At 35.6% G+C, this 14824-nt stretch overlaps 1 protein-coding gene and 1 long non-coding RNA gene across 6 annotated transcripts in view; one reads left to right on the forward strand and one right to left on the reverse strand.

Moving 5' to 3' along the window:
* Positions 1–14824, forward strand: part of DNAH7 (dynein axonemal heavy chain 7) — a 233335-nt gene that overhangs the window by 86332 nt on the left and 132179 nt on the right. For all 4 annotated transcript variants that reach the window (XR_013372697.1, XR_013372696.1, XM_077884754.1 and 1 more), the window contains exons 25-30: positions 1241–1409; positions 3565–3667; positions 3789–3916; positions 6974–7186; positions 8841–8939; positions 13409–13657. Coding sequence is in view for 2 of the 4 variants with exons in the window: in XM_077884754.1 (XP_077740880.1) it covers positions 1241–1409; positions 3565–3667; positions 3789–3916; positions 6974–7186; positions 8841–8939; positions 13409–13657 (961 nt within the window). In the remaining 2 variants the exon portion in view is untranslated. The remainder of the gene's footprint in view (positions 1–1240; positions 1410–3564; positions 3668–3788; positions 3917–6973; positions 7187–8840; positions 8940–13408; positions 13658–14824) is intronic.
* Positions 1–14824, reverse strand: part of LOC144305698 (uncharacterized) — a 136406-nt gene that overhangs the window by 24428 nt on the left and 97154 nt on the right. The gene's annotated exons all lie outside the window — the stretch shown is intronic.

Below are 14824 nucleotides of genomic sequence, written 5' to 3' on the forward strand. Positions count from 1 at the left end.
GTTAATTCCCCCACACCTTTGTCTGCCTGGCACCGCAAGTCTGACTCTTAATTTTGATCATTCTCTCTCTCTCTCTTTTTCTCTTCCTCACTCTTTCTCTCTGGTTTTTATTATGAGTTCATAATAAAAGTAAGAGTCATTTCCCCATGAAGTCTTACATTTTCTCAGCTGTAGAGGTGTCCATGTGGAGCATGTTTGTCTCTTGAAAGGGCTTCAGGTTTTTCTTTGGTCCCAAACAAAATTTCAGTGTGAATTTCCCAGTTTGGGTAAATGTGCCCATGGATAATGGAAATTTGGACCCTACCTCCATGAATGATGTAGGCTCTTCATTGGGTGCTGCAGTGAAGGGTAAGCTTCCTATCTCTTCTGCAGCTGATTTTTCTCTTTGTCCTTCTCCAGAAATTTTAGTTCCCATATAGAGATAAATCAGCTTTTCAAGGCTTCTAGGTTTGCATAGGTGAACCCATTCCAGCTCTTCACCTTGCTCAATAGAAGAATTTTTCTATTTGGGGGCACCTGTGCGGCACAGTTGGTTAAGCTTAAGCATTCAGCTCTTCGTTTTGGTTCAGGTTGTGATCTCAGGATTGTGAGATTGAGCCTGGCATTGGGCTCTGGGCTCACCATGGAGTCTGCTTAAAGACTTTCTCTCCCTCTCCCTCTACTCCTTCCCACCCCGTCCCCCACTAGATCTCTCTCTCTGTCTCTCAAATCTTAAAAAAAAACAAAAACAAAAAAAAACACAGAATTTTTCTGTTTCTATGTGGTCGTAAATGCACTGTGTTTGTATGCAGATCCCAAAACAATATGTACCTCTAGAGCTTTAGCAGCTAATTACTGAAAATTTTGCATTTTCTCCTCGTTAGTGATTTCCTTTACATTCTTTCAAAAATGGCTATGTATCTCAAAAGTTAGTATTTTTTTTTTTTTAATGTAGCATTGCCAGGTGCTTGCCATTCGGGGAAGTGGGTGGTTCGGCATCAACTGAATTTTCCATATTGACCAGAGTCAGCATTGAATTTCAAGTGCATTTGTTCTGGTTCTGTCATATTTAATCACCTCTTCAGAAGTGAAATGTAATGAAGGAATGCACAGTCAGAGATTTTCAGAGATTCGTGGGAAGGAAGAAGTTATTGAAAAGGAAGTGGAAAATTTGGCTCTCAGTTTGAACTTTTCCTCTTTTAGTAATGTATACTAAAAAATGGCATTATTTTACAAAGATTGCTCCATTCTTATAATTCAGAACCTTGTTTGGAGCCCTTCATCTGCATCTCGGAGGAGCTCCTGAAGGGCCAGCTGGCACTGGAAAGACTGAAACGACCAAAGATTTAGCAAAAGCAGTGGCCAAGCAGTGTGTTGTTTTCAACTGCTCCGATGGCTTGGATTATCTGGCCTTAGGAAAATTCTTTAAGGTTTGAATTGACTAATTTCTTTACAAAATGATAACCAATCAGAGAGGAAGGTTATATATAATGCAACATAATTCAATGCAAGTGAGACTTCTTGTAGTTTAAGTAAAATCAAAGCACTGTCTCCATTCTCCAGAGAAGCAGGGTTATTTCCAAAGCTTACCTGAGCAGGAGCTCTACCTGTGTATCCAGTTCCTGCTCAAACGGGTCAGTATTATTGATAGCAATGAGTGGTGTCCCTTCGATGTATTGGGCAGCTAAAAACTGGAGAACCACTACATCATGGGAAGACTGTGGGGAATCTAAAGTTTTCTTTAGCCTGTAGCTCTTGTTACTAACAAGTCATGATTCAGTAATTTACTGTCATAAATACCCTCTAGTTAATTCTTTTTCTTTTTGCAAGCTTAAAATCCTAGTTTGTTTTCTTATTCTGAGTCAGATATCCACTCTTAGGAGTCTGTAAGATTGCAAAAGGTGGGGGGATTAAAAATGTAACATCCCTGTCTATAAACCTAGGAATGTCTGGTCATTTTACCACTTTGTTGCTACAGCCTGTTATCCTTTAAACTGTTAGCTGGAACAGTCGAACACAAGACTTATCCATTTGGGATTATAGGTTCTGTTTATTTGTTAATATCTGTTTTTCTGTAAAGATTCTGTAGTTCTTATTTTTAAAAATTCCATAATTATTTTTCAAAATTTCTTCAGAAAAGTTAAGATCTAAAAAGAAAATCAAACTAATAAAAAAGAATATACCAATCCTACCCTAGACAGCAAACTGTTCGTAGCTGATATACGGCCTGGTCGTTTTATAATAGATTTGGAATATAAGAAGTCTCTACATTTGTGATGCTGAAACAACTAGGATAAGATTTTAAAAGTCAAAATTATAATAAATAGCAAGAAAACAATTGAATGACAAAGAGCCATTTTAATCATACTCTGTAATGATATACAACCTTGTAATGGTTTTTTAAGAAAGAGATAATAAATCTAAAAGAGTCTCTATAGTTTAGTTTGAATAGCCATCATATTCTTAAACGTTTAAAGAAAAGTTTGGTATGTACTATTCAATTTTTGAATATATATAACATTAATTCCTTGATATAGATTCATATACTTATGGTATTAGTTGCTTACTGATAAGTATTTATTGGTTATGTAGATACTTAATGTTAGGATCATGCTGAATAACAGGGGTACTGAATAAAAAAGACATGGGTCTTCCTACTAAAAATCTCAAAATCCTTATAACTATTTGAATAAGTGACTTCATAAGTATTTTTTGCTCTCTATGGTTTCTAATCCTCTTATTATACATGGAGAGCAAAGTCACAGTGTTCTCCAACAAATGAAAATGTACTATTTTACAAAATGCACTGAGTTCACGTTTACTCCAATGTGTTTGGGTAGATGGAACTGTGTACAGATCCAAAGTCAGCCACTATTAGCTATGTGGCCTTGTCTAATTACTTAACATCCTTAAGTTATAGTCTTAGTTTCTTTGCATAAAAAATACATGCATCATGCCTGACGTATACCAGGTACTCAGTGAAACACACACACACACACACACACACACATATACAATCTATAGAATATGCAGTCAATAAATGTCAAATTGATTTTTTTAAGTAAATTTGAATATGGACTGAGCTACTCAAACTTGGTGGTCCAGTTTTCTTTAACCCAAATGGCACACATTTGTGAGGTAGCTGTCAGTTGGAAGTGCAAACTAGGGCCTCAGTAGTATGTAGGTGCTATAAAGGTGCTCAGATCACAAAATAGTCTCATTAGCAACAAAAGTCCTCTTATTTAGAGGAATATTGCAATCTATTCTATGAAGTCCATATAGAAAAATCAAACAAAATCAACTTGTATATAAAAAGTAAGAAAAGCCTTGAGATTACAGATGCCAAAAGATATAAAGTAAAAAGCTATCGACCAAATGGACAGTTTTCTAATTGATCAAACTCCTTATTTGTGCAGAATAATGAATTTCTAATAAAAAACAATATGCTGTCTTTAAAGATAAAGATGAATAAGCAATTTCCTTGATAGGATATTAAATCCTTGAAAATATCAGGTGAAAATGCAACATTTCAATGTGATATTCAATCAGATAAAATTGAAAAATTTCATTATTCTTTTCTCCCAGGGACTGTTATCTTGTGGAGCTTGGGCTTGCTTTGATGAGTTTAACAGAATTGATTTGGAAGTACTGTCTGTGGTTGCTCAACAAATTCTTACTATCCAAAGAGGTAATGGGGCTGGTTTGTCTTTGGATCATGTCAACACAGTAGAAACCCCGGGGGATGATGAATGGCACAACTCACATTTAAATGTGAATTGCTAAGTCATTTCATTCTTGATGGCCCACAGGTATCAATGCAGGGGCCGATATACTAGTGTTTGAAGGAACTGAATTAAAACTTGACCCCACGTGCGCTGTCTTTATAACGATGAACCCTGGGTATGCCGGGCGATCAGAGCTGCCGGATAATCTGAAGGTACAGAAGGGGGCAATGATACCATCTATTTCCTTTCTGTAGTTTATAAAATTAATATGTAAGAACATGCTTTTCTTGAATTTTATGCAAAATATTTGCTTTTGGACATGATATTTTAGAAAACTGTTTTAGAAAATAATTTTTAAAGCTGTAGAGTACCTTTAGAAAATAAATGTGCAAACCAGATGCAACTTCCAAACTGACATTTAAAAAATGATAATTATAGAAAATTAGAAGACAGAGGAAATACTGGAAAAGATGCCCATTCTATTGCTTGCTATATCGTATCCTGCAATTTTCAATACCTTTTAAAATGTTAATTTTAAATGATAGACTCCGGCAATTGCATATGCTGGGTTGTTTTTTTTTTGTTTCAGGTTAATATTACAACACGAGCATTTTCCTATCTTTATAAACATAATTCAAACTGTGAATAAATTTACTGAACTGCATCTTACTTTTGGACGCTTTGGTTGCTTTTAGTTTTCCTTTATTATAAATAATTTTGCAATGGGCAGTTTTTACTTAAGGCTTTTGTTGATTTTAAAATATTTCCTTAAGTATGGTCATAGGACCAAGAGATGTGCTGCTAAATTGCCTCCCCACAAAGGTCCTACATCCCTTCTGCTATTTACATAATTAGAGTGACAGCTTCTTAGACTAGTTGACAAATTTTCCTTTTCCACCAAAGAGACTTTTGACCCAACAAATTGCTACAAAGTACTTTGGTATTTCCATTCCATGCACTTTGATACCTTAGATGAGATGTTTTAGTACTTTGTCTTACTGAGGGAGAAGATATTAAAAAATAAAAACTGGCAAATCCTCTTTTATCTAAGAAGTGTTTTTTTTTTTTTTGCAACTTTTCATTGTGATTTAAATTTGAAGAGCTCTTTGGTAGCAGTTCTTTTGTTTGCTCTGCTTTTCTTCAGTAGGATCAATCTGAACACATAGTATTTGTAAAGGCACAAATCTATGAATAGCTCATCAAAAAAGCTGGGAGGATTATTGGTTGAATCTGTTCATGCCCTGTGGAAACTGGTTCACAGTTTCGTGTGCTGTGCCTGTTGAAATGGTGTCACAGTATCTACCTTATAGTTCTGTGGGTGATGTATTTTCCATCTACCTTAGGCCAGAAGCTGCTCTCAAATTCTGATGGCTTTGTTGTTGTTCCTACTGTGCAGTCTTCTTGGTTAGAACTGCTACAGAACATCTGTTATCAAGTATATATGGAAATACCTAACAATTTTGAAGAAAATATTTTAGTCTGAAAAGAATGAAATATATCTTCCTTTAAAAAATGGTGAGGGGGTGAGCATCTGGGTGGCTCAGTGGTTGAGCACCTGCCTTTGGCTCAGGTCGTGACCCCGGCGTCCTGGGATCGAGTCCCCAATCAGGCTCCCTACAGGGAGCATGCTTCTCCCTCTGCCTGTGTCTCTGCCTCTCTCATGAATAAATAAATAAAATCTTTTTAAAAATTTTTAAAAAAAGAGAGATTCTGGAATGAAGACATTCCAGAGAATGTCTTTAGAGTAGTCCTTGAGACTTTGCTCTTTGTCTCCCTATGATCCAGCCAGTCACCGAAACCAGGGATCCTATTTTGCAAAAGCCTTGTCATCCCGCTGCCTCACCTTCCTTCCATCCCTCTTCATTCTTCTCCTGCGTGCAATTTCCTGCAACAGCTCACTTGTCACCAATCTCTTCCCCACTAAATTCACTATAATGAATCCCCTGCTTTAATTCTACCAGAGTCTTCAGAAGAAATCTGATCCTGTAACTTCCAGACTTAAAAAGCTATTGGTTTTGTTGTGGTTGTTTTTTGCCTACAGAAAAAAAGTTCCAAGTTCTTGGCCTGTTCTCAAGAACCTTGGAATTAGGACCCAACTGCATCTATACTGCAGTCTCAGTACATCTGTGCCACCGTGCGGATAGAGTCCCATTTAGACATCCTGTGCATCTACAGAAGATCTGGAGAGCAGAGCAATTTCTTAAGCACATTTCTACATTAGAGAAGCTATATTTAATATTAAAATTATTCTAAAGAATCAATATTCAATAAGCATTTTGGAATAGTTGAATCTTAGAAGCCATGGTAAAATGGGCATACTTGATCTTCTAAGGTCACAAAGCCAACAACCTGAGGCATAGCTTTCCAGAAGGATAATGCTCATGTTGATTACATGTATCAGAATTTATTTCAGCCCTGGTATGATAGATACCTGGAGCTATACTCTTCTTTTACACTCAAGAAAGTATATCATTGGTTAAGCCAGAATTGAACTTAAAAATTTTATTTATTTATTTATTTATTTATTTATTTATTTATTTATCGAACTTAAAAATTGTAAAGAGCACTAAATTACCTTTAAACTTAGTGCTAAAATTACCTTATTTATCTGACATAGCCTTGTTATTAGTTATTAGGAATTATGTGATTAGCACGCAGCATACAACTAATTAGATTCCCAGAAAACCTCACTTAACGCCTGGTCTCCCAATACCATGCCCTTTCTCACCAGAGCAGCTGAAAAGCCCAGCTTTTGGACATCCCAGCAGCCTAGGATACTTTATCCCTGTAACCTGTCATTTACCAAGAAGAATAGATAATTGTTGATAATTAACATGTGAATTAATGATTCACCCAAGATCTAAGTATCATAAAAGTTTGAGTGTTCTTTCAGCATAATTTAAGGAAAAAATTTATACAGAAGGTAAAGATATTTGCAAGAAACCGGTTTTTATTTATTTTTATTTTTATTTTTTTGTGTGATGAAAATGGCTTTTATTTTCCAGGTAATATTTTCTTTTGTAATGTTTCTTTTTTTTTAAATAATAAATTTATTTTTTATTGGTGTTTAATTTGCCAACATACAGAGTAACACCCAGTGCTCATCAAGAAACCGGTTTTTAAAATTAAGTGTTTGTATCTATGTGATTTGGATATTGTAATTTAACATTATTGCAGAAAAGCTACACAGCCCTAACACGTTAGGAAATGCACAGTAGGGTTATCTTTACGATGGTCTTTTCAAAAATACCTTTTCTGCACTCCTGCAGGCCCTCTTTCGGACAGTAGCAATGATGGTGCCTGACTATGCCATGATTGCTGAAATAGTCCTGTACTCCTGTGGGTTTGTCACAGCTCGGCCACTGTCAGTAAAAATCGTGGCTACCTACCGCTTGTGTTCAGAGCAATTGTCCTCACAACATCACTATGACTATGGCATGAGAGCCGTGAAGTCAGTGCTTACCGCTGCGGGGAATCTAAAGGTAGAGAACTCAAGTTATTTCTTATTCATAAATTTTCTGTTTGTAAATCTCAGGACCCCGTGTCTTCACAGAGTTCCAATAACTGGTTGGTTTCATCAACTAAAAAAAAAAAATCCAGTTCTTGTACTAAAAAACAGTTGATTGTTTGCACATGTGAAAAAGGAAATTTTATGATTTGTCAAAACTTAGACATAATTCTTAATGATTTGCATTCTGTTCCATAATTTTAGGTGTATGAAAAGAGATACTTGCTGCTGGGAAAGATTTTGAAGGCTTTCAGTCTACATGGAACATGTAGAGCTTTAAAGGAAATAATGTATAATTAATAAATATATACAAGTGTGCCAAAGCATTATCAATTAACGTGATCATATAATTACAGCCTATTATAGAGTAGCAGTTATAGATTTGCAATATAATGTTTGCATTTTAAAATGAAATAAATCATAAGTATATAGACGGAAAAATCCAAATCCTTTGAGACTTGTGTAACTTTCCATTGAAAATGTTTTGTAGAGGCATAAACAATTACTTGTGCATTAGTTCTGTATGAAACAAAGCAAGGCGGGCTATATAGTTAATAGCAAAATGCAAAATGTGACCTTGGAGTTTATAAAATTTTCATGTTCATGTTTTGCAGAAGATAAAGATTTCAAAATATATTCTATGTGATTAAGAACGATGGCGAGCATTTTTATCTTCTATAATAAATGTTACTGAGAATTCTAATATATTGTGGTGATATTCTATTTCATATTAGCCTAGAATAACTGCACGCCATTATTTTTTTGCAATAAACAAATGCAACTAGAAGCAACAATTTGTATTAACCTGGCACGTCAGGATTACACTACAGTCAGATAATGGGAAAGATAATACATTGCCTAGTGTTTGTTTTCACTGACATCTTGACTATGGAATTGAGCTATTAAAGTTACGCAGCAAATGAATCCTGCAAATGAATCCTTTCATTGTTTGTCAAAAGCTAATTTAGAATTGTTGAAAGTGTTGGCTTGCATATTTTGAAGTTTGTTTTATTATATCAAGAAACAATTTAAACATAGGCTTTAAAATAATAGCTTCTCAAATAACAAACTAGACTTTTGACACCTCATCATTTAGGTGTGGTTAGACTGATCCAAAGACAAAGTCCATATAAGCAAGGATCAGCTTTGGCAATGGGTGCTCTGAACCTAACTGCCAGGCATCACTGGCTTTGTAAAGGGTAAAGCCAGTTAACCTGAAACATGGAATTTATTAGACTGAAAGATTCTAGAGGAAAGGAAGAGGGTTCTGGAAAATTAAATGTATGATGGTAGGAGAAACTTGGGAGTGAGATGTTGAATAAAGTATTGAAGTTGGGAGAAATAATTTGGAGTTCATATTTTTATGAACTATGCAGCCCTTACTGTGGGCCTGAGCTACAGGTTCAGAGTTCAGCTAGGTTTTTAGTAAACTTTGGAGTTACCCAAGTGTTTTGGAATTTTTTTCAACCTCTAAAATTCATAACCATCCAATTAAAGGAAAATAAATGAGAACAGTTCTACGTGAGCTTGTCTCTGGGGCCTGTGCGTGGATGCATGTGCGTGTGTGTGTTAATGTAGGAGGCGCATTTAGTGGGTGGAGGTATCATCATGAGTGTGTTTTCTTTTAGCTGAAATATCCAAATGAAAATGAAGAAATTCTGCTGCTTAGATCTATTATTGATGTAAATCTGCCAAAATTTTTGTCCCATGATTTACCACTCTTTGAGGTAAGGATATTTATTATTTTAGTGTAACAGAATTTTTATAATAACGTATTTATCAAATGTACAAGTCTGCGACTCCCTTTGAGAAACTCCTACTACAGAAAATAATGATATGGCACAAAGAAACATAGATCATTTTATGTTTTACTTGAAGTATGTATAGCTCTGTGGCTTCAGATGACTTTCAACAAGTTGGGATTTTTAAATCGTCCTTTTTAAAAAAAAAAACAACTGCAATGTCTATAAGCACACAAAGGTCACAAAATATGTTTGCTGATAAATTGCACTAGAATGTAGGAAAATAACGGGTCTAACACTCGACTGAATCTTTTGCAGAGAAGGGGTACTTGGCCAATGTTTGTTGAATTAATAATCGAAGAAATTTCTTTAAAAGCTTACTTTCTTTAAAAAGAGTGTAATGGCTTTAATGAAATTGATTTTTTTTCAGGGTGACTTAGAGGAAGAACTAAGTTTAATAATCTTGTTATATTTAAGATTAGACTATTATTAATTGAGAGGCATTAGAATAATGATTAAGGTCTTCATATTATTATTTGATGTCATTCTTTTCCTTTTCCTCATCTCAGGTAGAAGGAATTGGGAGGCCATGGGCTCCCAACAGATGTTAATTGTTGCACTAATCTGTGCTGTCTTGAGGTTCAGGCAGTTAGTTTCCAACTGTAAAGACCGAAGTGGGATGTTATGGGAATGGGGAGAAGTGATGCTGCCACTGTAGTGTGGTCCAGTGTCGTCTGCTCTCCATAGTAACCGTGTTTCAACATTTGAAAGGATCTTTTCAAAGTACTTAGAGCTGGAGTGTAAATATAGAGTGAATCTATGAGGAATAGTTTCAAATTTTTTTCCTAATATTTTTCCTCAATTTCTTTTCTTTTTAAAAATTTTATTTATTTTTTATATTTTATTTAAATTCAATTTGCCAACTTATAACCCCCCAGTGCTCATCTTCTCATGTGCCCTCCTTAATGCCCATCACCCAGTTACCCCATTTCCCCCCACCTGCCTCCCTTTCTGTAACCCTTAGTTTCCCAGCGTTAGGAGTCTCTCACGGTTTGTCTTTCTCTCTAATTTTTCCCCCACTTTTCCTGTTTCTTTGGTATATTGTATAAATTTTCTAAGAGTAAAAACTGTATTTTTACAAAGTGGAAATATATATCACCAGATGTAGTCTCAAGCATTGTGTAGTCATTCAGTGAACATTCACTGAGCAATATCTCCAAGAGGGAGCATAACTGTCACTTCAGATTAGGGGAATTCCTTGTTGTGAGACTGTAGAACATTAGGCAAACTTGCTTCTTACCCCCACTCCAGTATTTATAGGTTGTCTTCTGTTGTGACAACCAGAGCAATGCCACGTATTTTTGACTCTGTACCTGACAGGAGAGGGAGGGGAATTGGTCTTGGTTGAGAACCACTGGATACCAAATGTGTTCTGGAGTGGTCCGCTTCCTTCAAGGTCAACCAAAACAATTTGAACAATCCAAGAAGATATGTTTGTTGATTTACCAAATACTGTGGACTTATTATGGATCAGACACTATTCTAAGAGCTTTACAAATAGTAACTTATTTAATGCTCATAATGACCCAGTAGGTCAGGTGCTGTCTTCTCCCCTGTTTTACAAATCATTTCACTGAGGCAAAGATACTTAACTTTTATTTATAGTTAGTACAGGAGCATGCAATCAGGCTGCAGAGTGCCCTTAACTACTGAGCTGCATTGCCTTTTTTCTCTCCTTTATCCTAAGGCAACTTATTGCTTTGATAAACTAAGATCAGTTTCTCCATAACAGTATTTGAAGGATTAAATATAGCGGCAATTGAACTCATTAATTCATAAATTCTAAAGTATAGTTCGAATGTATGCTTTCCCATGAAGCACTTCTGAATTTTTACTTTTACCTTCAGAGTAAAAATAAGTCCTATTTCTCGCATAGGATGCTATAATACTTACAGCTTTAACAGTTAATAAAGGTATGTTTCTGGGGATCCCTGGGTGGCGCAGCGGTTTAGCGCCTGCCTTTGGCCCAGGGTGTGATCCTGGAGACCCGGGATCGAATCCCACGTCGGGCTCCCAGTGCATGGAGCCTGCTTCTCCCTCTGCCTATGTCTCTGCCTCTCTCTCTGTGTGTGACTATCATAAATAAATAAAAAATATTAAAAAAAAGGTATGTTTCTTAGACTTTGCCATCAGCTTTATGTATTCCTATATACTAAAAACGGAATCATAATTCTTTCTAATCACATATTAAATGATTTTATCAGTTTCCTCAAGCTGCCATAACAAAATACCACAACTTGATGGCTTGAGACAATAGAAAGGTATTCTCTCAAAGTACTGAAGGGAAGATGTCTCAAATCAAGGCTCTAGGAAACACTCCTTTGCCTCTTCTTAGCTTCTGTTGGCTATTGGCAACCCCTGACATTCCCTGGCATGGGTTGACCTCATTCTGATCTCTGCCTCCATCACTACATGGTCTTCCCTGGGTGTATTTGTGTTTGAATATTCCTCTCCTTTCTATTATAAAGACATAAATCATTAGATTTAAGGCCCAGTATCACCTCATCTTAATTTACCTAATTATATCTGCAAAGATCCTATTTCCAAATGAAGTTACATTTTGAGGTTTTGTATGGGCATGAATTTTTGAGGGACACTAAGCTGATTAAATTCTGATCATCACAGTAATTAAAATACCTTTGAACTATTTTTTGTATGTGATATTGAGGTATGGATTAAAATTCATTGTTTTGACAAATCCAGGCACTCTTTTTATTTTTTCTCTAACATTCTGTCTTTTTATTTTTTCTTAAACATTCTTTGTTGAGAATCAATTGTTCAAATGTGTGTGGGTCTCTTTCTAGACTCCTCATTCTGTCCCATTGATATATTTGTCTATCGTTATATCAGATGACACTGTCTATATAATAAATCTTGAAATCAGATAATATTTGTCTAACTTTTTAATTTAAAAGTTTTATAAAATGGTAAAATTTCTAGAAGAAAGCAGGAGAAATATCTTGTGATTTGGGGTTAGGCAAAAATTTCTTAAACACAGCACCAAAAGCACAATGATAAAATAATAAATGATAAAAAAAAGAGACTCATCAAAATGTTAAAAGTTTGCTCTTTGAAAGACACTGGTTAGATGATGAAAGACAAGTTGCAGACTAGGAAGAAATATTTGCAGATTAGATATGATGAAGGAGTTGCATGCAGAATATTTAAAGAATGGTCAAAACTTACCATTAAGAAAATAAACCAATTAAAAATAGGCAAGAGATTTGAATAGGCACTTCATTTTTTTTTAAATAAGTTTTTTTTTAAATTTATTTATTCAGAGAGAGAGAGAGAGAGAGAGAGACTGAGAGGCAGAGACACAGGCAGAGGGAGAAGCGGGCTCCACGCAGGAAGCCTGATGTGGGACTTGATCCAGGGACTCTAGGATCAGACCCCGGGCTGCAGGCGGTGCTAAACCGCTGCACCACCGGGGGTGCCCTGAATAGGCACTTCATTAAAGAACATATATATATAAAGCAAATAGGCACCTGTGAAATGTTAGTCATCAGGAAATACACATTGCAGCCACAGTAAGATACTGTGACATGCTTATCTCTGTGGATAATATTAAAAAGATTGAGCATACTAAATGTCCAAAGTCTTACACACTGCTGGGGTGAATGTAAAATAATACAACCACTTTGGAAAGCAGACAGTTTCTTAAAATATTTTTTTTTTTTTAGTTTCTTAAAATATTAAACGTATAGCCATCATATTATCCAGGTATTTCATTATGCCTCAGTATTCACCCAAAAGAAATGAAGACATTTGCCCATACAAAGAATTATATATAAATGTTCATAGCAGTTTTATTTGCTGTAGCCCCAAACTGGGAACAATGAAAGTATCCATCAACGAGGGAATGGATTCAAATGTACTACGTGTATGCAATGAACTATTAATACATGATGTCACATGAGGGAATCTCCAAATCTTTCTGTTGAGTGAAAATAAGTCAGAAAAAAAAAGTGTTGTACTCATAATATGTAACTTCATCTATATTAAATTCTAGATAATGCAAATAAAAATAGTAACAGCAAATTAGTGGTTACCTGGGGATGGAGATGGGAGGTGGCAAAGAGAGAAAGGAAGGAGAATTACAAAAGGTCACAAGATGACTTTTGGGAGTGATATGTTGACTATCTTGAGTTGATGGCTCTACTTATCAAATTGTACCACTTTAAAAAATATATATATATAGTTCATTGTATGGCAGTCATATCTCTATAAAGCTGTTAAAAATACTGTTTATTTAATGGCTCTATTTCCATCAATATTAAATATGAGGATGGGAGGAATTTCATCACCTTTATGTGTGTGGTGTGTGTGTGTAGAGAGAAAGAGAAAGAGGGTATCAGATATATAATATAAATCCTCAAATCTTCTATCATCAGGGAATCACTTCAGATTTGTTTCCTGGTGTGAAATTACCGAAACCAGATTATAATGATTTGCTAGCAGCTATCAAAGACAACTGTGAATCCATGAATTTGCAAATGACCAAATTCTTTTCTGAGAAGATACTTCAAATATATGAAATGATGATTGTGCGTCATGGTTTTATGATCGTTGGAGAACCGTTTGGAGGAAAAACCAGCGCATATCGTGTCTTAGCTGGTGCGCTAAGTGACATGTGTGAAAAGGTAAATGTGTTATTAGTGCAATAATTTATTCATAATCAGCTTTGTGCAAGATAGAATGTATAGTCATTTTAAAAGATACTTTAATGTAGCAACTTGAAATCATAGAAAAAAATTAGTCAAAAGGAAAATACTACTAGAAAAGTAATATGAAGCAATTAAGAAGTTTAGTATATGAAGGATGATAGTGTTCCTGTCAACCTTTTATTTCTTTTCAACATTTTTTTTTATTTATGAAGCTAACACGCTTGTTGTAGAAAATATCTGAAAACATGAAAAGCCAGGAGGTTTTCATTTCATACTTTAAAGAGTGTTTTTTTTTTTTATTTATTTTTGGATGGTTCGATTTGTAACACAAACTTCTGTGATGGCTGCTAGTGGTATTGAGGTGAATGTGTGTTTTGCATCATATAACACATATGTGTGCACACAAATGCAACAAATGATTATATCATTCACAATTCGCATCTTCTACATCCTGGTTTGGTCTACTCTGACATGCTAAAGGAATGAGGCTGCTTTTAATTCTCCAACTAATACTGCACTTCTTTCTACTTATATTTTGAATAGTTTTTTGCTTCTTATATTTCAATGTTTGTAGCCAAGTGGGATTTGTGATTGTGGAGTCTCACTAGCCTTGCTGCATTTTTGGGACAAGAATCTTGCTTTAGCGGCAGCATCTTGCTCTGACTAAGATGGTGGAGCTTTCCCATATTTCCCAATGTAGGATGATGCCTTGTTCTCCCCTTGGTGGACACAGAGAAGAATGTGAAGACCTCGAGCTTGTTTTGCTGTTTCGTGTTATCATTCCACATCTCTTCTTGAGTTTGCTAGTTTGTGTCCCAAGCCCTGGGAGTGGGGGTGCGGGGGCGAAGGCAGTGTTGGGAAGAGTTGCACTTGTTATGTTAGATATAAAAAAAAGAAGTGATGACGAATAGGAGAGCACAGGGGATTTTAGGGCAGTGAAACTGTTCTGTATGGTTCTGTAAGGGTGGAAATGTGCCATTATGCATTTGGCAGGACCTGTTGAATGTACGTCAAGAACGACCCTTAATGTAAACCATGGACTTTGGTTAATGATAATGTATCAGGGATGCCTGGGTGGTGCAGTCAGTTAAGTAGGTCGTGATCGCAGTGTTGTGAGATCAAGCTGTGCATCAGGCTCCGCAC

This window comes from Canis aureus, chromosome 36 (assembly GCF_053574225.1).
Source record: "Canis aureus isolate CA01 chromosome 36, VMU_Caureus_v.1.0, whole genome shotgun sequence".
In the NCBI taxonomy this organism is placed as follows: Eukaryota; Metazoa; Chordata; class Mammalia; order Carnivora; family Canidae; genus Canis; species Canis aureus.